The 22,915-nt window shown below is 47.2% G+C and overlaps 1 protein-coding gene across 1 annotated transcript in view; it reads left to right on the top strand.

Annotated features, from left to right (window-relative positions):
• HGSNAT (heparan-alpha-glucosaminide N-acetyltransferase) overlaps positions 1-17,258 on the top strand; it is a 48,731-nt gene extending 31,473 nt beyond the window's left edge. The window contains exons 7-20 of the mRNA XM_079908937.1: positions 321-390; positions 1,271-1,368; positions 2,824-2,900; positions 3,498-3,528; positions 4,978-5,138; positions 5,825-5,956; positions 6,249-6,364; positions 8,513-8,634; positions 8,997-9,123; positions 10,200-10,286; positions 11,974-12,051; positions 12,649-12,719; positions 12,809-12,921; positions 13,567-17,258. Of these exons, the coding sequence (XP_079765063.1) occupies positions 321-390; positions 1,271-1,368; positions 2,824-2,900; positions 3,498-3,528; positions 4,978-5,138; positions 5,825-5,956; positions 6,249-6,364; positions 8,513-8,634; positions 8,997-9,123; positions 10,200-10,286; positions 11,974-12,051; positions 12,649-12,719; positions 12,809-12,921; positions 13,567-13,748 (1,465 nt within the window). The 3' untranslated portion in view covers positions 13,749-17,258. The remainder of the gene's footprint in view (positions 1-320; positions 391-1,270; positions 1,369-2,823; positions 2,901-3,497; positions 3,529-4,977; positions 5,139-5,824; positions 5,957-6,248; positions 6,365-8,512; positions 8,635-8,996; positions 9,124-10,199; positions 10,287-11,973; positions 12,052-12,648; positions 12,720-12,808; positions 12,922-13,566) is intronic.
• Positions 17,259-22,915: the final 5,657 nt, after the last annotated feature.

Below are 22,915 nucleotides of genomic sequence, written 5' to 3'. Positions count from 1 at the left end.
GTTCAGCAGTTAGTTGTGATTCTGGTGCTCTCGCAGGAGAGAGTGAGCGCACGTCCTTGTACTCTGCCATCTTCCTCACAACACCCTTGAACGAAAGCTCTGTCTTTATTTCTGTCTCATCGATCAGGAGACCATGCTGTCAGGGTGAAGCATTTGAATGTACTTGGATTTCTACTTCCGTTTCGTTAAAACACTTTAAAATGTTTAGTTCTTTGACTTGTATAGAATGTGAACTTTAAATTAATTTCCTTTCAATATGATACCATTCTGAAAATTCTGCCGAGGAAAACAAATTAACCAGGCCTTTCATTTATTTACAGCTTGGAAGACTTTCGTGATTGGATTTCTAAAGCCATAAATTCTCAGGAAACGGATGGCCTCATCAATTCTGTGAGTTGTTCAGACGCATCGTGTGTGCTCTGGGTGTTTTCCTGGATTCGGATTTACAGTCTGCTATTTAGTAATCTTAATTATCTCGTGCTGTGCAAGGCCAGGTCATGTGTCCTGCCTTCTTGGTAAACAGCAGTCCTTGCTGGCCCCGTGAAGGGTGCCCCCCCCGCCCCCATCTTTGTGAGGCTGGAGCTTGAGCTGCTTTGTGATGCTGGGTGTGGAGATGGTTTTCACTCTTCAGGCAGCACTGTTGAATCAATCTGTTTAAGTAGAGAGTATCAGGATGATGGGCTTCCCTGGTGGCGCAGTGGTTGAGAGTCCGCCTGCTGATTCAGGGGACACAGGTTTGTGCCCTGGTCCAGGAAGATCCCACGTGCCACGGAGCGGCTGGACCTGTGAGCCATGGCCGCTGAGCCTGCGCGTCCGGAGGCTGTGCTCCACAACGGGAGAGGCCACAACAGTGAGAGGCCCGAGTACCACAAAAAAAAAAAAAAAGATGAAGACAAAAGAGTGAGAGACATCAGTATTAAGTCTATACATGAGATGGCCTGCTGTGATGATTAAACATACTGTCTGTGTTAATTGATTAACATGGACGTATCTTTGTCCACTTTTGGACACACTTGCTGGTACTCTTGCTCCTTTGTGGTCATTTATCATTTATCAGCATGGCCACGGAGAGCTCAGCAGGCGGCACATAAACCAAATAAAGTGAAAAACCTAACCTCTAGGTGGGGTCTTTACAAAGGCAAATTAAAGTATTATCCAGAACGATGATCCTTGGCTTTCACTCTGCTAATTTCTTCCCTAAAACACAGGAAAGTATAGTTTACTCTTTTGTATTATGAACTGTTTGCATTTTTCTCCTCTTTTCCGGCAGGAGCTGGGGTCTCCGAGCAGGGCGGGCGACCCCCCACCAGAGGCCTGGCGTCAGTCGGCGACCCCCCTGCGCCTCCGCTGCGTGGACACGTTCCGCGGGTACGTGGGCTCCCTGGTGACCCGTGGGCACAGGTGGCCTCGGGTGGCACGTTCACAAGTCCACCCACTTGCAGCGGGAGGCGTTTCACGTGCCTTTTACTCTCTAGGCTAGAAAGGATTTCCTGCCCGAAAGAGAAATCGGCAGCCTCTCCTGACTTGAAAACTGTCACGAGAGCCAGGGTGACGTGTCACTGGAGAGCAGCAGTGGGAGAGGCCGGAGCCCGTCTCCCCTGGTGCACAGGTGCTGCTGAGAAAGCCACTCACACGTGTGAGCAGCTGCCCGAGGGTCCCGTGTCCGCTCAGCCCTGGACCAATGGGCTAGTGCCCCAGTCTGGAAACGGAACCCGGGACAGCCCTCGGCCTCCTCCACCATTCGCACAGCAGCTCGGATATCAACTGACAGCAAATCCACAGAGTCCTGCAGTAAATTGTTATTTTCCGGTTCTGGGAAAAGAACGAAGGCCGGGACCAAACTCTGAAAATAGAGTCTAAGACTGTATGGCTGAAAAGCAATGTCTAGGTGTCAGGTCTTCTGTTTCTCCCACTGAGGCCTTTCAAACTCCAGTGATAACTGATAACTGACCCAGCTTCCCGAGCTCTAAGTGCTCCTGTGTGTGCTCAAAGCCAGGCAGTAATAACAGTAACGATACTAATAGTGACCACTGCTAACAGTTTTGAGTCCTTATGGTATGCCAAGCACTGTTCCAGCTTGTCTTAATTTCCTTAATCTTTTAGCAATCCTATGAAGTATATACTTTTAATAATACACCTGTTTCACAGATAAAGAAATTGAGCCACAGAGTTGAGTAAGGTGGGCTCCAGAGTGCCCACAGATCACCCACTGACATACTAACGTTTTTATTCCCCGTATTCTGAGAAATTAGCAGCAAACAACAGCACATGCAGAATCTGTTTTATTGTATTCCTCTTTCTTTCGGAGATGTTCACAGGTGGACGGGAGTCGACATTGATTTAAGCGCTAAGATGTTTCAGGCACCGTTTAGGTGCTGTGATGTACGTTACTCTCCATCGTGGTGCCTGTGGTCCCCAGGTCAGGGGTGTCCCTCCTCACAGAGAACTGATGAGGGGCTCGCCTGAGGTCCAGTGGCTCCTAAGAGAGAGGGACCCAGGGCTTGACCCTAAAGACTGTCCCCTCCCACTACAGTTCTTTAACCTGAGACATCTAAGTTATTAGCACAAAGTGGAGTGATCGGGAATGTTTTGCACCATTTTCAAGTTACACAGTTCAGTGTTGGTGTAAGTTTGTCTTCAGACGTCATGTTGGAAATGTTGGCAGAGAGGACTTTAGCGCGAGGGTCCTAACCGTGATGGCTAGAAGTGGGAGTTTCCTGCTCTTTCAGTGTCTGCTTGTATCGTGACGGCACCTGTGTCCTGCAGTCGGGCCATCCTTGTCACATGCCCAGGCCCTGAGAGTGTATCTTTGTGGCTTTGCAGGATCGCTCTCACCCTCATGGTCTTTGTGAACTACGGAGGTGGGAGATACTGGTACTTCAAGCACGCGAGTTGGAACGGTAAGACGCCGCTGAGAGGTCGCCTTGCTGACGCGGGCCCTCTGAGAGCCGCAGGTAGGAGGGCTCCTTGGCGTCCCCCAGGGGTTCCAGAGGTGAGCCCCACAGAGGCCCCTTAGGTCGTTCTGTCAGCCTTCAGCTCTGCTCTTCCTTTCATGTGCTCTGACTCCGAGATGCTTCGCTGTCATCACGTTGTACACGATCTCTGTGCTCTTCTAGGTGTGCCCCGTGCCTCAGCCGCACGGGCGTCCTGCCCCGAGACTCACGGTCCTCCTGGGATGCCGTGGAGCTGGGGGTGGTCTGAGTGGTGCTGAACAGTGGCTGTGAATCTGGCTGGGGGGTTGCCTTAGGATGGGTTTTGAGTAAGGTCTGCCTAAGTTCACAGATTGTCCACATACTTCTCTGTGGTGCTCCCACAGCAGGGGTGCTCTCAGGTGACGCCCGGGCTGGCCCCTGGCCACAGAGTCCAGGGAGCTCGGTGCTGCTTCATGAGGTTTAGCCAGGGCTTTCCCCGTCAGTGTGAGATGGAAGCCTTCCCGGGTCAGGGAGCACCGGCGTTCCAGGTCCTTTCCTCACTGTCGTGCTTGTGTTCTTCTGCAGGACTGACGGTGGCTGACCTTGTGTTCCCGTGGTGAGTTGCAAATCGGCCATCCGCTCTTCGTAGCCCATCTGCAAAGTTTTGTTTTCAGTGGATGCTGGACCTTCCCAACACCAGCCTTGAGTTCCGGGCTGCGGGCCTGTGCTGCCCACAGGTGGTAGCGTGATGAGGTCCTTCCGAAAGCCAGGTTTCTGAATCATTCTGATACTTGGGCTCGTGCTTATCTAAGAAACGTGAGAATAAAAGACTGCTGATTTCAAAGGGAACATTTTATTCGTGTGGATATGATGTACAAGATCCTGGAATCTCGTAGGAAATCATAAATTCTGAATATTCCACTAATCCTGAAAATAAATTTGAACATCTTAGTTCCTAAAAGGTATACAGTATATCAGTATCAGGGAATACAGAGAAGTATGTAGCAGTTAAGGATAGTAATAAGTTACACTTTAAAATAATAGTGGAGGACTTCCCTGGTGGTGCAGTGCTTAAGAACCTGCCTGCCAATGCAGGGTGCACGGGTTCAAGCCCTGGTCCAGGAAGATCCCACATGCCATGGAGCAACTGAGCCCGTGCACCACAACTACTGAGCCTGCGCTCTAGAGCCCACGAGCCACAACTACTGAGCCCACGAGCCACAACTACTGAAGCCTGTGTGCCTAGAGCCCATGCTCTGCAACAAGAGAAGCCACTGCAGTGAGAAGCCCACGCACCGCAACGAAGAGTAGCCCCTGCTCACCACAGCTAGAGGAAGCCCGTGTGCAGCAACGAAGACCCAATGCAGCCAAAAATAAATAAATAAACAAATTAAATAAATAAATAATAAAATAAAATAAAATAAAATAATAGTGGAGTACCCCGCTCTGCCCGGAGCATTCCCCTGCTGAGGGACTCTGGCCCCTGCACAGCGTGGCTCTTGTGTCTTTGCTGAGATGCTTTGAGCGGCTTGCCTCCATCATTTATAGGCAGGACCAGCCACTGGTTTGCGTCTTTGGTCCCCAGTGTTTCACTGCTAACGTGAACTCAGGTTTATCTGAGTGGGGGAGGAGTTCCTTTTGTTTTAATTGACGTATAGTTGATGTACAATATTATATAAGTTACAGGTGTACAATATAGGGATTCACAATTTTTAAAGGGTACACTCCATTTATAGTTATTATAAAATATTGGTATTCCTTATGTTGTACAATACATCCTTGTAGCTTATTTTATACCTAGTGGTTTGTCTGTCTTTGATGGAAGGCTTGTCCATGGAAGCTGCAGTCAGTCCCGAAGGATCTCCCCCTAAGACAGGACAAGAAGGTGCACAGTCCTTCCAGCCCAACATTCTGATTCTTCTCCACCACTAAACCGGATGTGGTTTCAATCGTCAGTTTCTTTCAAAAATCATGTGTTGCTTCTCTTATGTAGTAGATTATAAAATACTAATGACATAGAGACAAAGTTGAAAGTGGCCATCTAGTAACAGCTTTGTTTTTTTAGGTTTGTGTTTATTATGGGATCTTCGATCTTTCTGTCAATGACTTCCGTTCTGCAGCGGGGATGTTCAAAATTCAGATTGCTGGGGAAAATTGCGTGGAGGAGTTTCCTGTTAATCTGTATAGGAATTGTCATTGTGAACCCCAATTATTGCCTTGGTCCACGTAAGTATTTTTTCCCCTCTGTTAGAATGTATTCAGGTTGAAATAGGGAAATGATGTGTTATAATTTGAAAGAAATGCAGTTTCTCCATCTCATGTACCTGTAAAAAGAACAGTTACTAGAAAAGTATATCTAATGCTTGTATGACTTTGGGCATTATCATTATTACTATCTTGGAATTTTAGGCCTGGGAGGCGCCTCCAGTCCACTCAAACCCTTCTGTACAAGGGAAGACCCTGGGGCCGGGAGAGTGAGTGCTGTGTCCGTGTGTAGTGAAGGGCAGAGCAGGGACCACACTGGTTCTCAGAGCCGCCCTCCTGCCGCTTTGGTTTCACCAGCTTTCACAGTAAGGCTGTTGTTCAAGGGTCCACCTTGCCATCACCTGAATGCCCCCGGGCTGCGGGAAAGGTATGACATCTCTGTCACTGAGTGGCGTGAGAGGCACAGGAAAGCTGAGGGAAGGATGTGAGTGAGCCCTGTTCTGGGGACCAGTGTTGGAACCGGGGAAGGCAGCGGCCACCGTCCTCAAGGGGCTTACGGTGTCATTAGCAGAAAGAAGACGTACTTATCCAGGCAGGTGCCAGGTGAACCCCTCAGGCAAGAAGCACTAAGGCTTCAGGCGACGGGAGGAGGTGGGGTGCTAAGGGAAGGTGTCACAGAAAAGTCCATTCGATGGATCCCCCAACAGAGGGCCACTGCTCCCAGGAGGACACACTGCGGGGGTCCTTACAGGGTTACCCTCGGGCAGTGATACAGTCACGTAGCCTGCATGGCAGGGACAGTCCGCGAGCTGTGCTGGGTCTGCAGGCTCCTGCTGGATGTGAGTTGAGTCCACACTCCTGATGGGAAAGGCCGGGGCGGGGTGGGGCAGGGCTTCAGGGCCGAGGGCGTCTGCGCTTTATCCCCACACCGAGCCGGACCCTCCCTGGCTCTTAGCCCAGCGTCACTGCCGTGTGTGAGCCAGGCCCTTGACCACGTGTGTTTCCATCTCCAAGAGCTTAACTTCCTCAGATGCAATGGAAGTCTGTCTCCCCGCTCAGGAAACAGTGGTGTCATCTTGGGGTGAAGTGAGCAGTGCTGGCTGACACCCCTGCACCCTGTGCGTCCCGCAGTGTCCTGGGAGAAGGTGCGGATCCCCGGCGTGCTCCAGCGGCTCGGGGGCACCTACTTTGCGGTCGCCGTGTTGGAGCTGCTCTTTGCCAAGCCCGTGCCTGAGATCTGCACCTCGGTGAGAAACCCTGCACTATGAAAGGGGGAGAGGTCCCTGTTTAGGTGCTAGAACTTTCTTTAGTTTTGAGTGCAGTACCAGAGACGACAAGACTCTTTAACTCAGTCAAAAACATTCTTTTTTCTCTTCAATTAGTTATTTTTATTTAGTCTTTATATCAATCTTCTTTTAAATTGTGGTAAAGAACACATAACCTGAGATCTACCCTCTTAACACATATTTCAGTTTCCAATGTGATGGCGTTAAATAACATCACCATCTTCTAGTTGGCTGGTCCAGCCTCTTGGGGGAATTACTGCCAGTTTTTCAATTTCTTGGTGGTACGGATACACAAAAACCTCACAGAACATTTCAGTGTCTATACACATGCTGCAGAGGTTCGACTTGGACAGTGCCAATGTCGGGCCAGGAGATGACAGTTCCGCCCTGGGCCGCTTCCTGTGTCTTCTTTGTAAGAAGTATGTGAGCATCTCACCTCTTTTGTAATTACTTTCTGTCTTATTATAAATTGCTGAGTTGAGTTTACTCAGATGACAACTATTTTTTTTCTCCCAACGGAAGTAAAACTTCAGGTGGAAATATTTAAATGCTTCCATTTGGGGTCCTACTTCACAGTAAGTTAATAAAGCTGTATTTGTTGTCCAGCTCCTTCCTGTGTGGGTAACTAGCAAATTCATCACTGAATCCCCGGTTCTCTTGGTTTTTCCTGTAATGATCCCTCGGTTTTACGTGCTTGGAGAGCATTTACACTTCACTCCTTCACACCGCGCCCCCTGACCCCCGCTGGCGCACCCGTGCCCTCTGCTGTAGGCTATGGAAGGCACGCAGGGGCTCCATGTGCACATGTGAACCTGACCTTGCTGGCTGTGGGGAACCGGAGGGTCTGCAAGGCTCATCCAGGTCCCACAGTGGAGCCCAGGGCTGGGGGGACACCAGGAGTGGTGGGCTGCACCTCTCCTTCCCTCAACCAGAAGAGCTCCAAAAGCTTAAATTTTATTTTCCTTTTTTAAAATATAGCTGTATTTCTTTTAATTTAATTTAATTTATTTTTGGCTGTGTTGGGTCTTTGTTGCTGCGCGCAGGCCTTCTCTAGTTGCGGCAAGCGGAGGCTACTCTTTGTTGCTGCACGCGGGCTTCTCATTGCGGTGGCTTCTCTCGTTGCGGAGCACGGGCTCCAGGTGCGTGGGCTTCAGTAGTTGTGGCTCGCAGGCCCAGTAGCTGTGGCTCGCGGGCTCTAGAGCGCAGGCTCAGTAGTTGTGGCGCACGGGCTTAGTTGCAGCGCGGCATGTGGGATCTTCCCGGACCAGGGCTCGAACCCGTGTCCCCTGCATTGGCAGGCAGATTCTTAATTACTGCGCCACCAGGGAAGTCCCTTTATTTCTTTTTAAAATCATAGCTTTATTGAGATATAATTCACGTACCATAAAGCTTACACGTTTGAGGCGTAAAATTGAGGGATATTTAGTATATTCATGGAGTCGTGCAGTCGTCACCACTGTCTAATTCTAGCACAATTTCATTATCCCCCCAAACACCCTGTCCTCACTACCAGCCGCTCTCCAACCCCAGGTCCCCGCAGCCCTAGGCAACCCCTCATCTACGCTCTGTCTGTAGATCTGCCTGTTCTGGGCATGTCCTAGAAATGGAATTATAGAATATGTGGCTTTTTGTGTCTGGCTTCTTTCATTTAGCAGAATATTTTTTGAGGTTTATCCATGTTATACCATCAGTACTTGATTCCTTTTTACTTCTGAATAATATTCCATTTTATGAATGTACCACATTTTGTATGCAGTCATCAGGTGATGGATATTTGACTTGTTTCCACTTTCTGGATATTACGCATAGTGATTCTATGTCCATTTGTGTACAAGTTTTTGTACGAACATCTCTCTTCAGATCTCTTGGGTATAGGAGTGGAATTGTCCACTGATTTCTTCTTAACTGGCATTTTACTGTGCTATGTCATAGAGATGAAGCATCTAGACCACATGCCACATATGGAATAAACACGCGTCTATTTTGTGTTACTACCGTAAAGGCCACGAGGAGCGTCACAGAGAATTTTCTGAGTACATGTACTGCACTGTGTATTGTTTCCCATTCCACTTGCGTTTAGCTCACGTTTTTTATGCCCTGCCCCTGCAGGAGACAAGCTGCTTTTCTCTGCTGGACATCACATCCAGCTGGCCCCAGTGGCTCTTCATCCTGATGCTGGAAGGTGTTTGGCTGGCCTTGACCTTCTTCTTACCTGTTCCCGGATGCCCTACGTGAGCCAGCCCTGCGGGAATCCCCTTTTTGCCAAGTCCGAGCCCCTGGGTTACAGCTGTCGGATTTCCCACATTGGGACCTCCCTTCCTCTCTCTCTTCTCCCCTTGTGTGGGAGGGGGTTTGGGCACGTGTCTAGAGGCCTGTCTCCATGAGGTTTTCCAGGGTCGGTGGGACGGACGTTGGGCTCCCGCCTTACCCCTCGGGCAGCCGTCGAGTCAGGGGCCCCGCAGTGGACGTGCGTGGCGCCCCGGGGTCGTCAGGCTGGTGGGTGTTTGTGGCTCTTTGTGGGCACGCACATCACCAGTGTACATCCCCCTGCTCCTAAGTCTGGTGGGTGAAGTGCATGTTCTCGCTTCCCCAGCGGCTATCTGGGCCCCGGGGGCCTCGGAGATTGGGGCAAGTATCCGAATTGCACGGGAGGCGCTGCCGGCTACATTGACCGCCTGCTCCTAGGAGACCATCACCTTTACCAGCATCCTTCCTCGGCTGTGAGTGAGCCTGGCTCCAACTTGGAACCGGACACTGAGGGGAAGGAAGGGAAAGAGCCAACTCCGAACTGTGTCCACGAAATAGACTTGGGTGGAACGAAGTTTTATTTGAAAAGTTGGCTGACTTTACAGACTTCAGTTTAATGTTGGTTGTGGGCGGCATGTAGACATTTCTTTGGCTGTTAAAGTGAGACTGCCTGGTGTCAGGTGTGCAGCAAGGTGCTTTCTTGTACATCTCAGGTATGGGGACAGCTTCCCGTGAGGGAGGTCTGTCAGGCAGTGCTTTTGGGATCAGCACGTGTGGGTCTGGAGGAAACAGGACGGGGCAGTGGGGACAGCCACACGCAGGCCCCCGCTGGTCTCCTGGGGGCTGGGGCGGCCCTTCAGGGTTGTTCTCAGTGAGGTGAGGGGCCAGGCCCTAGACATCCCTGGTGGGATGTGATGGCCTGGCCAGAGGGCGGCTCCTGAGGGGCAGCTGTCTTCAGGGACAAATCCAGAAGCTGCTGAGAGCTTTGGGCCGTGGGTACGTCTAGCAGCCGGGGGAGTGGATGCTTTAGTTGCAAAAGGGGTGGGATGGACAGGCAGGGGCCAGATAGCTGGGCAGTGCCTTCCAGCACCCACTGCAATGACTGGTTCCAAATTTCTGCCGTTTCTACAAGAACGATTTCTTTTATAATGAAATAATACAAAGGTATTTTTCTTATCGTTATTTGCCTTAAAAGAAGAAAGGAAGCTGTCGACGTTACAGTAGGGTTGGCCGCAAAGAGTAAACCTGAAAATTAGAAGGTGTCATGTGTGGTGTTTGAAGCTGGTTAGGGACGTGTAGTGTCACAGCCACAGGGCCCAGCACGGTCTCCCATGTGGGGAGAGTGTCACATGCCAGAGGGTCACATGCCACACACTTTCTTGGCCAGGAGTATTCTGCCCGTCATCCCCATAAGTTAGCAGTGAATTTCTGCAGCAAAACCAAAAATGTTGAATACTGGGGTGTATCCGAGTTTGCATTTTGTCTGTGAGTTGCTGTGTGCTTTTTGTGATCCTTGGGTGAGTCCCGCCTTCTTGTCCTGCCCTGTCAGGTGCTTTATCACACCGAGGTGGCCTACGACCCAGAAGGCATCCTGGGGACCATCAACTCCATCGTGATGGCATTTTTAGGAGTTCAGGTATTTGTTCATTTCACGAGAATGCGTGTTCCTGACACTTCGTGGTTATTGATTCATTACTAATCCAAAAACCATTTGATTAAAATAAGTAACTGGAAGCACATCTTCTGTGTTTCAGACCTAATAAATTCTGTTTATATTTGACAGGTGGTCAAAACCAGAGGTTGCTAAAATTTAGCACTTTCGAATAATTAGGTATAATTCGTATATTCTCCAAAGAAGTTATTCATACGGCTCATCTCGGCAGTGGGCGCACAGCAGCCCCTGGCTGAGAGGGGTCCCTGCTGGGCTGGCGGCCTTTGGAAGGTCACCTGTCACCTTGTGTGTACAGTTGGCACAGTTTCAGGTTATGCCTGTTCTATGCCAAAGTCAGTACAGGTTGTTCTTGGCTTCTCTCACGTGTTTGTTAGGATTCTGAGCAGTCTAGATTTTCCTTGCTGAAGTTCTCCTTATTGGTGTTTGAAACTATTATTTGCGGGGAGATGACGGGGAGGGGAAAGACCGGGTCCAGCCTCCTGCGGGGGGGCCTCTGCAACGGTAAAAATGCTCCGCGTGTGCTGTCCATGTGGCCGCTGAGTCCTCAGACGTGGCTGGTCTGACGGAGGAACTGGTTTTTAATTTTACGTCATTTAAATTTCAACTGAAATTGTCACAGGTGGTCAGTGGCTCCCACGTGGGACAGTGTAGGTCTACAGCATATACGTTTTGGTGATGAAATAATTTCCTATTTAGAGATACTGCCTTTCTCTCTGCAGCACTGTAGAGTTTACATTGGGTGCTTTTAGTCATAAATGCATTTAATCCCCCCACGTGCTCTCCAGGTAAATCTGCGCCTGCAGGACAGCCGAGGGTGGGTGCCGAGGAGTACAGCCCGGCGCCGGGGCCTGGACTTGACCCCGCTTACTAGCCGGGTCATCCCGGGAGTGTAACTGCACCCTCTGTGATTCAGTGGCACCCAAATAAGTAGGCGCACCTAAATCAGTTAATTCGCATAAGGTTCTAAGACCGGGACATTCATAAATTTTAGCTATTTTAAGTTATTATTAACACTTTCTCTGATGTTTTCAGAAATTAATTCCTAATTTGCAGGAGGGTGGGGCTATGCAAAGCCCAGATTTTTCTGTTTTTAAAGTGTTTCCCTGCCTCTGGGTCCACGCTGTTCTGTCCCTCTTCTGTACCCCTGCCAGACTGGGCCATCTGGCAGGCCAGCCTGAGCTGGTCCCTTGTCACTTTGTGGGGGAAAAGTGACTTTCCTTGGCTCCCATCACCTGTGGGAGAAAGCTTGTGCCTACCTGCTCCCACCTTCCCACCTCTGCCCACCCCCGGCCTTTCTGAATTACCTGCAGCACCTCGGGGAGGCTGTGCGTTTTCACCCGTGTGACATACTCCTGTGCATGCTGTTCCTTACTGCCCAGACACTGTTACTGCTTTGTGCTCGTATCCTCAGCCTGGCGGTACCTCCTCTGTGCATCCCCTTCCCTCCCTCCCTCCTTCCCTCCCTCCCTCCCCAGTGGTCCCTGTGCCTCTAGGCCTCCACTAGCCAAGGGCAGGGGTACCGTTCATCCCCTTGTAACCCCGGTACCTGCAGGTGAGTCCGCCTGTCGAGCGGTTAGGACAGTGGATGGGTATGAAATAAGAACACATCGTAGGTGATTCTCTTGGTCATACTGTGCGTTTTCTTCCCCAGGCAGGGAAAATACTCCTGTATTACAAGGATCAGACTAAAGGCATCCTGATCAGATTTGCTACCTGGGGTTGTTTCCTTGTAAGTAGCGGTTGGTCCTCACTGAAATTCCTTCTCTTCACACATACACATTTCAAAGACATAAAATGTTTAGTGGCCGGCCGTGGGATAGACAGCAGCTGTCACTTCGCATCGGTAACACTCTTCACTTGAATATCAGAGAGGAAAAGTCTCGACACCTAAGTTCTCAGGTTGATTTTCTTAGGAAAATGTCTTTATAAATAAGTCAATGAAGATATGAGGAAATGGAGCGGAGGTGTGGGTTCTGGTGGGGACCTTTGCTAGAAGGACCAGGCCAATGATAACAGGTTCACTGGGGGCAAAAGATAAGCTTAGCTGTTCTTTCACCCCTGACCTGGCAGCCCTGTTTCCTTCACGGATTCACTCCAGTTGATAAGGTCGTTTACCTTCAACTCAAGAGTAATGCTGAAAAGAGGTTTTTTGGAGAACATTTTTAGTTACACATCTTAAAAATGTTTTTCCAGTTAAAAGAATAAAACGGAGGGCACAGTTTTCAGCCTTCCCTAAGCAATTAAGTCACTCCTTTTCTTCAGTTTTGAACCACAATTGTTTCTTGAGATGATGTAAAAAACTTTAACATCTTCTCCCCGCTTCTAGGGGTTTATTTCTGTTGCTTTGACAAAGGCTTCCGAAAATGAAGGCTTTATTCCAGTAAACAAAAACCTCTGGTAGGTACAGAAAGTCTGTCGTTTTCACATCCGGTCGGGCTGGCATTGGATGTGCTCTCGGGAGCCCTGAGATGCCCGCTGTCCCCCAGGTCCATCTCCTATGTCACCACGCTGAGCTCCTTCGCCTTCTTCATCCTGCTGGTCCTGTACCCCGTTGTGGACGTGAAGGGGCTGTGGACGGGAACCCCGTTCTTCTACCCTGGTGAGTCCCCCCACCAACCAGCCCCAGGCCTCGCAGAGGAGGGGACCCAGCGGACAGGCCAGAGGCCGCGGGTGCCGGGTGTGTCCAAGGTGCCGACCGAGGGGGTCCGAGGGGGTCCATGCAGGGCGTTGCTGGGCCTGTCCCCGAGCAGCGCCACCTCGTTTTACCATTTAGGTTGTGGGATCATAAATGCACCCCTCTGGCCGCTTCAGGCACGACATCCAGTCCCTCGAGCTTCACAAACAGGGCCGTGCTTTCTCATGTAAACCCCCTGCCCTACAGGCGGTGCCTAAGAGACACCACGCGGAGATGCACGGGTTCTGCCCGAGATGAGAGACAGCAGATGACTTCAGTGACTCGTTTCAGCCCCGAGTCCAGTAACAGTTACGCTCATTGGTCCTCCAGTTTTCTGTGTGGAGAATATAAATGAATAATTCTGGCTTTCCTTTCAAATTTGGTATTCCAGAATTACACTTACCAAAGGAATGTTTTCTAATAATTTTTGAATAAGGTTCACACTCAAATCTCTAAGATTCGCATCACTTATTTTTGGAGTAGCCAATAACAAGTGGGCACTTTTTCTTTTTTCACTGAACTAAAGGCAAATTGCAAGAGTTAAGTCGATAACCAGCTGTGTTTCCCCAGGAATGAACTCGATCTTGGTGTACGTGGGCCACGAGGTCTTCGCCAACTACTTCCCCTTCCAGTGGAGGCTGGGGGACAACCAGTCACACAGGGAGCATCTCGTTCAGAACATAGTCGCCACTGCACTCTGGGTGCTCATCGCTTACGTTCTCTATAAGAAGAAGGTGTTTTGGAAAATCTGAGGCCCCAGCTGAGATGTGTTGCTAGCAGACAACAGGGCCTGGGGCATCATTAAAAGGAGCCATTCGTTATAAACCTGCATATTTGCAGGTTATTGGGGGCGATGCGGACGTGCTCAGGCTGGTTGATTATCGGACGTGGCTCATCTGACTCTGTATACGTGAGACTCAGACGTCTGAAACGTGATTGTCTTTCCTCTCCATCTTCTGTAGAAATGGATGCCTTTGCAACTTCATTCTAAGGATTTCTCCTCTAATTTTTCACAAGGGAGTTAACCAGGCCATTTTGCTTCTGTGACCACCTACGGTCTGACCTTATGATCTTTCCTGCAGACTGCCTTTCTGTGCTGGTCCACGCCGACCAAGATACCACCGTTTCTGTTGTGTCTGACTGTGAAGCTTATTGGGTATAGTGTGTGGTAACATAGTCTAACATATTTCGGTTATGTACAGTTTAGTATTTCAAGAAATTCCAAGTAATCTCCTTTCAGATCTGTAAATAACTGGTGGGTCCAAAAAAATGCCTTTCTATCAGAAGCCATTTTCTCCTTTTCCTCATTTGAAAAACAAGTGAAACAGTAGGTGTGTTATTCCCAGCCACCCTTGCATATACCTATCTCTCTACCCACCCACCTCCTGCCTGCCTGTCTGTCTTTCTGTCTGTGTGTCTGGGTGGTAGCTGGTCCCCCAGGCCATCCTCTGACTCTAGGAAGAGAGAGAAGCTCATGGTCTCGGCCGGGCTCCTGCTGTGGCGTCTTTGCCGGGTCAGACGCGAGGCAGGTCCCCTCACAACGAGGGACACGGTGCTGCCCGCTCAGCTCCCCTCCAGCTCTGAGACCCAGTGGGGTGGGAGACATCAGTGGCATTTCTGAAATCCTTAGAAAAATAATTTTGTTACAGAAAACTCTTGAAAATAAATGAGAAGTTTAAAAAACTCTCATCAGAGTAACTCTTTTCAGAATGACCCTCCACAGTGGAGGCAGCTTTCCTGCTTGGAATCACCAAACTGCAGAATTGTTTCTCAGGAGTGAAGGAGGAGAACACAGGGGACCAGCACCCCCGTTTTGCAGCATCCTACTTAGGGATTTCCTGTGAGAATTCCAAACTGAAGGAAGATGTGGCTATAGGTGTACTTTGGAGCATCCTTGCATGGTGAGACGGGGTCACTTCGACCTGTCCCCTGATGTCAGCTATCACCCTGCTTGGATAGTGAGTTTCCAGCTACCCCGTCTCTACCCAAACTCTCATCCCAACTTGTACCCGTCCACCTGGGTGTCCGCCAGCATTCAGGCTTCCCCCTCCACCCTCTCTTCTCAAACACAAGCCTTTCCGGCTTGGATTGTCCCAGCTCTGCAGACAGGTGACCCTCTGTCTCTCGGATAAAACTGTCTTTCACCCGCTTTACCTCCTCTGTCCCCCTTTCCCATGTTTAGTCATTGCCAAGTCGTCTCAGTTCTCAGGGTCACTGCCTGTTACTCTTGCCCAGATGCCAAGAGGAATCATTTTTCAACCGGCCTCCTTCCCTCAGTCCGTCCTTCTGTAAAGCCACTGTCCACTGCCCCAGATTACACTTCATAAACAGAGCTGACTCACATCACCTCCTTATAAGCACTTACACTGAAGTTCGAACAGCTTTGCTGGCAGGTAGAGCCGTCCTCCGTTGAGCCCAGCACACCTTCTCGGCTGTGTCCAGCCCCATCAGCTGCCTCCTGCCCCTGAGTTTGATTAGTCCCCTTAATTTTCTCCCATCGACCCTTGACCTATCACATTTGCCCCCTGCTTCTAAGGCACCTTCTCTAATCTCTTAATCTTGTCCCTAAGTAATATTTTCTTGCTCTGAGTTCTCGTAATATCTGATTGGGCTCAATCTTGTGGCACTTGTTGCTCTCTGCCTTGCATGACAGTGATTTGGGTACATGACCAGTTTCCCACGCTGGCCTGTGAGCTTGTGGCGGATAAGGCACATTCTTCACGCACGCCACAGTGGCCCGTGCAGAGCAGGCACTAAATAAACGTGTGAAAGCAAAATGGGGTGGTGGGTTTGCTTTTCATAGGTAAAATTTCGCGTGTATCTGGAGCTAATGTGTGTGTGCGCACGTGCGTGTGTGTGTGCGTGTGCACGCGTGCGTGTGGGGAGAGCTGTCATCTTTGAGGAAACCCCTCTCTTGCAGTGCACATTTGTCAGCCCGAGTCTCAGCAGGTAAGGCTGAGCTGGGCCTCTCCAGAAGCAGTTTTCAAGTCGGGGTGTCCATCGGTTAGGATGTCTTGAGCCGGATGGAGCAGGAAGTCCCCATCCAGCTGGGTTATAAGCAGAGCATCGCACATAAGTGGTCCCACGGCAGGTGGGCTCCCGCTCAGGTCGCTTCACAGCTGAGATGCCCACCCCACTGCCATCACGACAGACACACGCACTCGGCCAGCGCCACACGGGAGGGAGCGGGCATCCCCTCTGTGCCTCATAACATTATTGGCCGGAAAACGCTCCCCAAACTGTGCAAGACCAGCCGTGACGAGGGAGCTTGGGCTGGCCTGGCCCGGGGCTGAGCGGGGACAGCTGGCACCTCCCTGGGGAGGGCAGGGAGTGTGCAGGGTGAGTGGTGGAGTGGGACATGGCAGCGGGGACAACCGTGTGCAGCGGTGGCTGCAGAAAACCCATGTCACAGTGCATCCTCTGGGGAAGTTGGGTGGAGTCCTTGTGTAACAAAGCAGAAAGTACTGTCCTGGAGTGGGGATGTAATAATTTGACATTGTTTATTCATTTTTTGCACTTATTTTCCTAATTCCGCTTTATAATTAGGTGAATAAACTGCTGCTCTTACACTTGACCTCACTTCATTCTGGCCCATAAAGGGCCTCGTTCATAAATGCACAATAATCTGGTTTGTATCAGATGGTATCTGATCTTAAATGAAAGTCAACATACTATTTTTTATTTTTCCTTTAATGTAGTCCTGTTTTCCAAATAAATGGGGGTGACAAAAGGACTTTGAGAAATTTTCTCAACAAATCAAACTGCCTTTCAGAAAGAGATTTCCATCAATCGTAAAAAACCAGGGGTAGATCTTTAAAAATCCTGAGCAGTACGCTGTAGCAGCCATGGCCCTGTGAACAATGCAGCTTCTGAGGTTTTAAACACACCTTCTGTTTAAACTTTGAAATTAGGCGGGAAGACGCATCGCCAGTGGTTGTCTTCAGCTGCATATCTGTGTAATCTGTTTTCACTGGTGTAGCAAGCCACCATTTTTCTCCCGGTAATCAGTTTTTGTTGGGCATTAGTTCCAAAACATTTTTTTTCTTCAGGCTACATGTGTTTCTGATTTCAAAGTTGATAGAAATGCTAGATGTTTGCGTCATGTCATAAGATGCTCCAGACCCTGTAACCCCCTTATCTAATTATGTGTGTTGCAAACACTGCGCCAGATAAAAGATGCCAGCATCCCGCTAGCTTTCCTTTGCAGAATCCATCCCAAACGCAGCTGTAAGGACAGCTGGCCTCACTCCCCGCAGGGCCGAGCCCACGGCTTCCCACGGTGTCCATTACCATCTCGGGTCTGGTGGGATTCTGTCCTGACTGCTGGATTTTCTCGACAGAGGTCAGTTCTTTTTCTATTTTCCCACCTTTCATGGCTGTTTGTTCTTGCATTTTATCTTATTAGAGATCACACCCTTCCACTTCCATAAAGAGTTTTTCTTCTATTTGATTAAACTCTGTATGTCATTTGGCTTGTAGAGTGGTACCTCCGTCCAAATCCTGCCTGTTACAGCTCTGCCCAGGAGACAGCTCACATCAGTTTAACAAATCACAGGCGAAGCCAGCCCTTGTCAAAGATGAACAAAGCCAGAGGCTGCTAAAGCGGTGAGGCCAATGGAAAGAGGGTCCAGCGTGATCGGAACTAGTTTCCTGAAGCAAAAGGCTGGAGTTTGAAAGGCTGACTGGCTTTGGAAGGGCACTGGGAGCTGGGACGGGATTGGTCCACGTGACTGGGCCACCTGGGTTTGTTCACTCGCGCTTTTATGGAGGAGAAACAAACTTCTATCCTTATGGCAGGAGGCGGTGGTGCCACATGAAGCAAGGTACCCACGGAATTAGTCCCCATCCTCCCCGGATGTTTACATTTCAGAGAGAGCTCCTGGAGGAAACAGTTCCGGGTGGCAGTCTCACATCTCAGAGAACAGAGGGCGGGTTGAGCACTGCAAGCTTTCTAAAGGAGCAAAGAGTAAATTCTGGCGGTGGCAGCTTTCTCAGGCAGACGTTTTAAGGGCGCTGGGGTCATCCCGGGACACTCCTTCAGCTGCTGGAAGGCGGTTGCCCTTTGGTTGAGTCTCTCAGTGCAGGGCTTGGACGGACCCTCCTGTGCCAGTGGTGCGAGCCCTTCCTCATCTGCACACTTGGTCTGAGTTTCCATTCTATCCTGTGGCCCTTTTCCTGCAACTCTGCACAGCAACGCACCACCGAATTGAAAAAAAAAAAAAAAAAGATGATTGGTTCCCTTTTATCTGGTCCCTACACATGTGGGTGTGAGACAGTCTTATTTTGATGTGTGCTGCCCCCAGATGCCGATCTGAGGAAGGAGTTATGAAACCAAAAGGTGCCAGAGTGTTTACTTTGAAAGTTGCTACGGGCAACGCACGCCATGTTTGTAAAAACAACAGGATGGTTTAATATTTGTAATCCACTCATATCACAGTGATAAGCACTTTAAAATGAGCTAGTTGAAATATTTTCTGAAACCAGATGTCTATTCCTTAAGCCACTATATTGATCTAATTTTATTTTTAAAAATTTTATTGAAGTATAGTTGATTTACAATGTCATGTTAGTTTCAGGTGTACAGCACAGTGATCCAGTTGTATAATTCTTTTTCAGATTCTTTTCCCTTAGGTTATTACAAAATATTGAGTATAGTTCCCTGTGCTATACAGTAGGTCTTGTTGACTGTTTTACATATAGGATGTATATATGTTAATCCCAAATTCCTAATTTATCCCTCCCGCTTCCTTTCCCCTTTGGTAGCCATAAGTGTTTTTCTGTCTATTTCTGTTTTGTAGATAAATTCATTTGTATCTTTTATTTTTTAGACTCCACATATAAGTGATATCATATGATATTTCTCTTTGTCTGACTTATTTCACTTAGTATGATAATCTCTAGGTCCTATTGCTGAAAATGGCATTATTTCATTCTTTTTTATGGCTGGTACATTTTATATATGTACCACATCTCTTTACCCATTCCTCTCTCGATGGGTACTTAGGTTGCTTCTAGGTCTTGACTGTTGTGAATAGTGCTGCTATGAAATTTGGGGTGCATGTAACTTTTCGAATTATGGTTTTCTCTGGATATATGCCCAGTAATGGGATTGCTGGATCATATGGTTGTTCTATTTTTAGTTCTGTAAGGAACCTCCATACTGTTCTCCACAGTGGCTGCACCAATTTACATTCCCACCAACAGTGCAAGAGGGTTCCCTTTTCTCCACACCCTCTCCAGCATTTATTATTTGTAGACTTTTCGATGATGGCCATTCTGACTGGTGTGAGGTGATACCTCCATGTACTTTTGATTTGCATTCTCTAATAATTAGTAATATTGAGCGTTTTGCATGTGCCTTTTGGCCATCAGTATGTCTTCTTCAGAGAAATGTCTATTTCGGTCTTCTGCGCATTTTTTGGACTGGGTCATTTGGTTTTTTGATATTGAGTTGTTTGAGCTGTCTGTACCTTTTGGACATTAATCCCTTGTCGGTTGTATTGTTTGCAAATATTTTCTCCCATTTTTTGGGTTGTCTTTTCATCTTGTCTGTGGTTTCCTTTGCTGTGCAAAAGCTTTTAAGTTTAATTAGGTCTCATTCATTTATTTTTGTTTTTATTTCCATTACTCTAGGAGATGGATCCAAAAAGATATTGCTGTGATTTATGTCAAATAGTGTTCTGCCTACATTTTCCTCTAGCAGTTTTATACTATCCAGTCTTACATTTAGGTCTTTAATCCATTTGAGTTTATTTTTGTATATGATGTTACAGAATGTTCTAATTTCTTTCTTTTACGTGTAGCTGTCCAGTTTTCCCAGCACCACTTATTGAAGAGACTGTCTTTTCTCCATTGCATGTTCTTGCCTCCTTTGTTGTGATTAATTGACCATAGGTGCATGGACTTATTTCTCGGCTTCCTATCCTGTTCCACTGAACTATGTGTCTGTTTTTGTGCCAGTACTGTACTGTTTTCATGACTGTAGCTTTGTAGTAGTGTGAAGTCAGGGACCCTGATTCCTCCAACTATGTTTTTCTTTCTCATGATTGCTTTGGCTTATTCATGGTCTTTTTTGTTTCCATACAAATTAATTTTTGTTGTTGTTCTAGTTCTGTGAAAAATGCCATTGGTAATATGGTAGGGATTGCATTGAATCTGTAGATTGCCTTGGGCAGTATGGTCATTTTAACAATATTAATTCTTTCAATCCAAGAACACGGTATATCTAACCATCTGTTTTTTCATCTTCAGGTTCTTTTATCAGCATCTTATAGTTTTCAAAGTACAGGTCTTCTGCCTCCTTAGGCAGATTTATTCCTAGGTATTTTATTCTTTTTGATGTGATGGTAAATGGGATTCTTTCCTTAATTTCTCTTTCTGATCTTTCACTGTTAGTGTATAGAAATGCAGTGGATTTCGGTGTATTAATTTTGTATCCTGCAACTTTACTGAATTCATTATGAGCTCTAGTAGTTTTCTGTTGGCATCTTTAGGATTTTCTATGTATAGTATCATGTCATCTGCAAACAGTGATAGTTTTACTTCTTCCTTTCCAATTTGAATTCCTTTAATTTGTTTTTCTTCTCTGATGGCTGTGGCTAGGACTTCCAAAATTATGTTGGATAAAAGTGGTAAGGAATTCCTGGCAGTCCAGTGGTTAGGACTTGGCACTTTCACTGCTGTGGCCCTGGGTTCAGTCCCTGGTCAGGAAACTAAGATCCTGCAAGCGGTGTGGCATGGCCAAAAAAAAAAAAAAAAAAGTGGGAAGAACACAGCAAGGAGGCAGCTGTCTGCAAGCTAGGAAGGGTGCTCTACTAGAGACCAATCAGCCGGCATCTTGATCTTGGACTTCCCAGCCTTCAGAACTCAGTGAACAGAGAAGGTGGGCTGTGTCGTGCCTACAGACCTGGATCAAGACCTGGATCGAGGAAGACCTTCTGCTCTGTGAGGAAGAAGCCCAGAGTCCCGGTGGGTGGAGCCAGGATGCCCCCAAGGCCTTGAGGACACAGAGCAGCTCCCCAAGCATAGAGCCAAGACTGAGAAGCGTGAGCAGTCCCTCTCATCAGGAAACTTGCACAAGCCTCTTAGATAGCCTCATCCACCCACTTCAGAGAGACCCACTTCAGACCTAGGGACACATTCAGACTGAAAGTGAGAGGATGGAAAAAGATATTCCATGCAAATGGAAATCAAAAGAAAGCTGGAGTAGCAATACTCATATCAGATAAAATAGACTTTAAAATAAAGAATGTTACAAGAGACAAGGAAGGACACTACATAATGATCAAGGGATCAAACCAAGAAGATGATAGAACAATTATAAATATATATGTACCCAACATAGGAGCACCTCAATACGTAAGGCAACTGCTAACAGCTATAAAAGAGGAAATCGACAGTAACACAATAATAGTGGGGGACTTTAACACCTCACTTACACCAGTGGACAGATCATCTAAACAGAAAATAAGGAAACACAAGCTTTAAATGACACAATAGACCAGATTTAATTGATATTTGTAGGACATTCTATCCAAAAACAGCAGATTACACTTTCTTCTCAAGTGTACATGGAACATTCTCCAGGATAGATCACATCTTGGGTCACAAATCAAGCCTCAGTAAACTTAAGAAAATTGAAATCATATCAGGCATCTTTTCTGACCACAACACTATAAGATTAGAAATCAATTACAGGGAAAAAAACGTAAAAAGCACAAACACATGGAGGGTAAACAATACATTACTAAATATCAAGAGATCAGTGAAGAAATCAAAAAATACCTAGAGACAAATGATAATGAAAACACGAGGATCCAAAACCTATGGGATGCAGCAAAAGCAGTTCTAAGAGGGAAGTTTATAGCTATACAAGCCTACCTCAAGAAACAAGAAAAATCTCAAATAAAGAATCTAACCTTACACCTAAAAGAATTAGAGAAAGAAGAACAAACAAAAGCCAAAGTTATCAGAAGGAAAGAAATCATAAAGATCAGAGCAGAAATAAATGAAATAGAAACAAAGAAAAGAAAAGCAGAGATCAATAAAACTAATAGCTGGTTCTTTGAGAAGATAAACAAAATTGATAAACCATTAGCCAGACTCATCAAGAAAAAGAGGGAGAGGACACAAATCAATAAAATTAGAAATGAAAAAGGAGAAGTTACAACAGACAACGCAGATATACAAAGCATCCTAAGAGACTACTACAAGCAACCCTATGCCAATAAAATGGACAACCTGGAAGAAATGGACAGATTCTTAGAAAGGTATAACCTTCCAAGACTGAACCAGGAAGAAATAGAAAATATGAACAGATGGATCACAAGTAATGAAATTGAAACTGTGATTTAAAATCTTCCAACAAACAAACGTCCAGGACCAGATGGCTTCACAGGTGAATTCTACCAAACATTTAGAAAAGACCTAACACCCATCCTTTTCAAACTCTTCCAAAAAATTGCAGAGGAAGGAACACTCCGAAACTCATTCTATGAGGCCACCATCGCCCTGATACCAAAACCAGACAAAGATACTACAAAAAAGAAAATTACGGACCAATATCACTGATGAATATAGATGCAAAAATCCTCAACAAAATACTAGCAAACAGAATCCAACAACACATTAAAAGGATCATATACCATCAAGTGGGATTTATCCCAGGGATGCAAGGATTCTTCAATATATGCAAATCAATCAATGTGATACACCATATTAACAAATTGAAGAAGAAAAACCATATGATCATCTCAATGGATGCAGAAAAAGCTTTTGACAAAATTCAACACCCATTTATGATAAAATCTCTTCAGAAAGTGGGCATAGAGGGAAACTACCTCAACATAATAAAGGCCATATATGACAAACCCACAGCCAACATTGTTCTCAATGGTGAAAAACTGAAAGCATTTCCTCT

This window comes from Stenella coeruleoalba, assembly GCF_951394435.1.
Source record: "Stenella coeruleoalba genome assembly, chromosome: 21".
In the NCBI taxonomy this organism is placed as follows: domain Eukaryota; kingdom Metazoa; phylum Chordata; class Mammalia; order Artiodactyla; family Delphinidae; genus Stenella; species Stenella coeruleoalba.
This window is presented reverse-complemented; position numbering and strand designations above follow the sequence as displayed.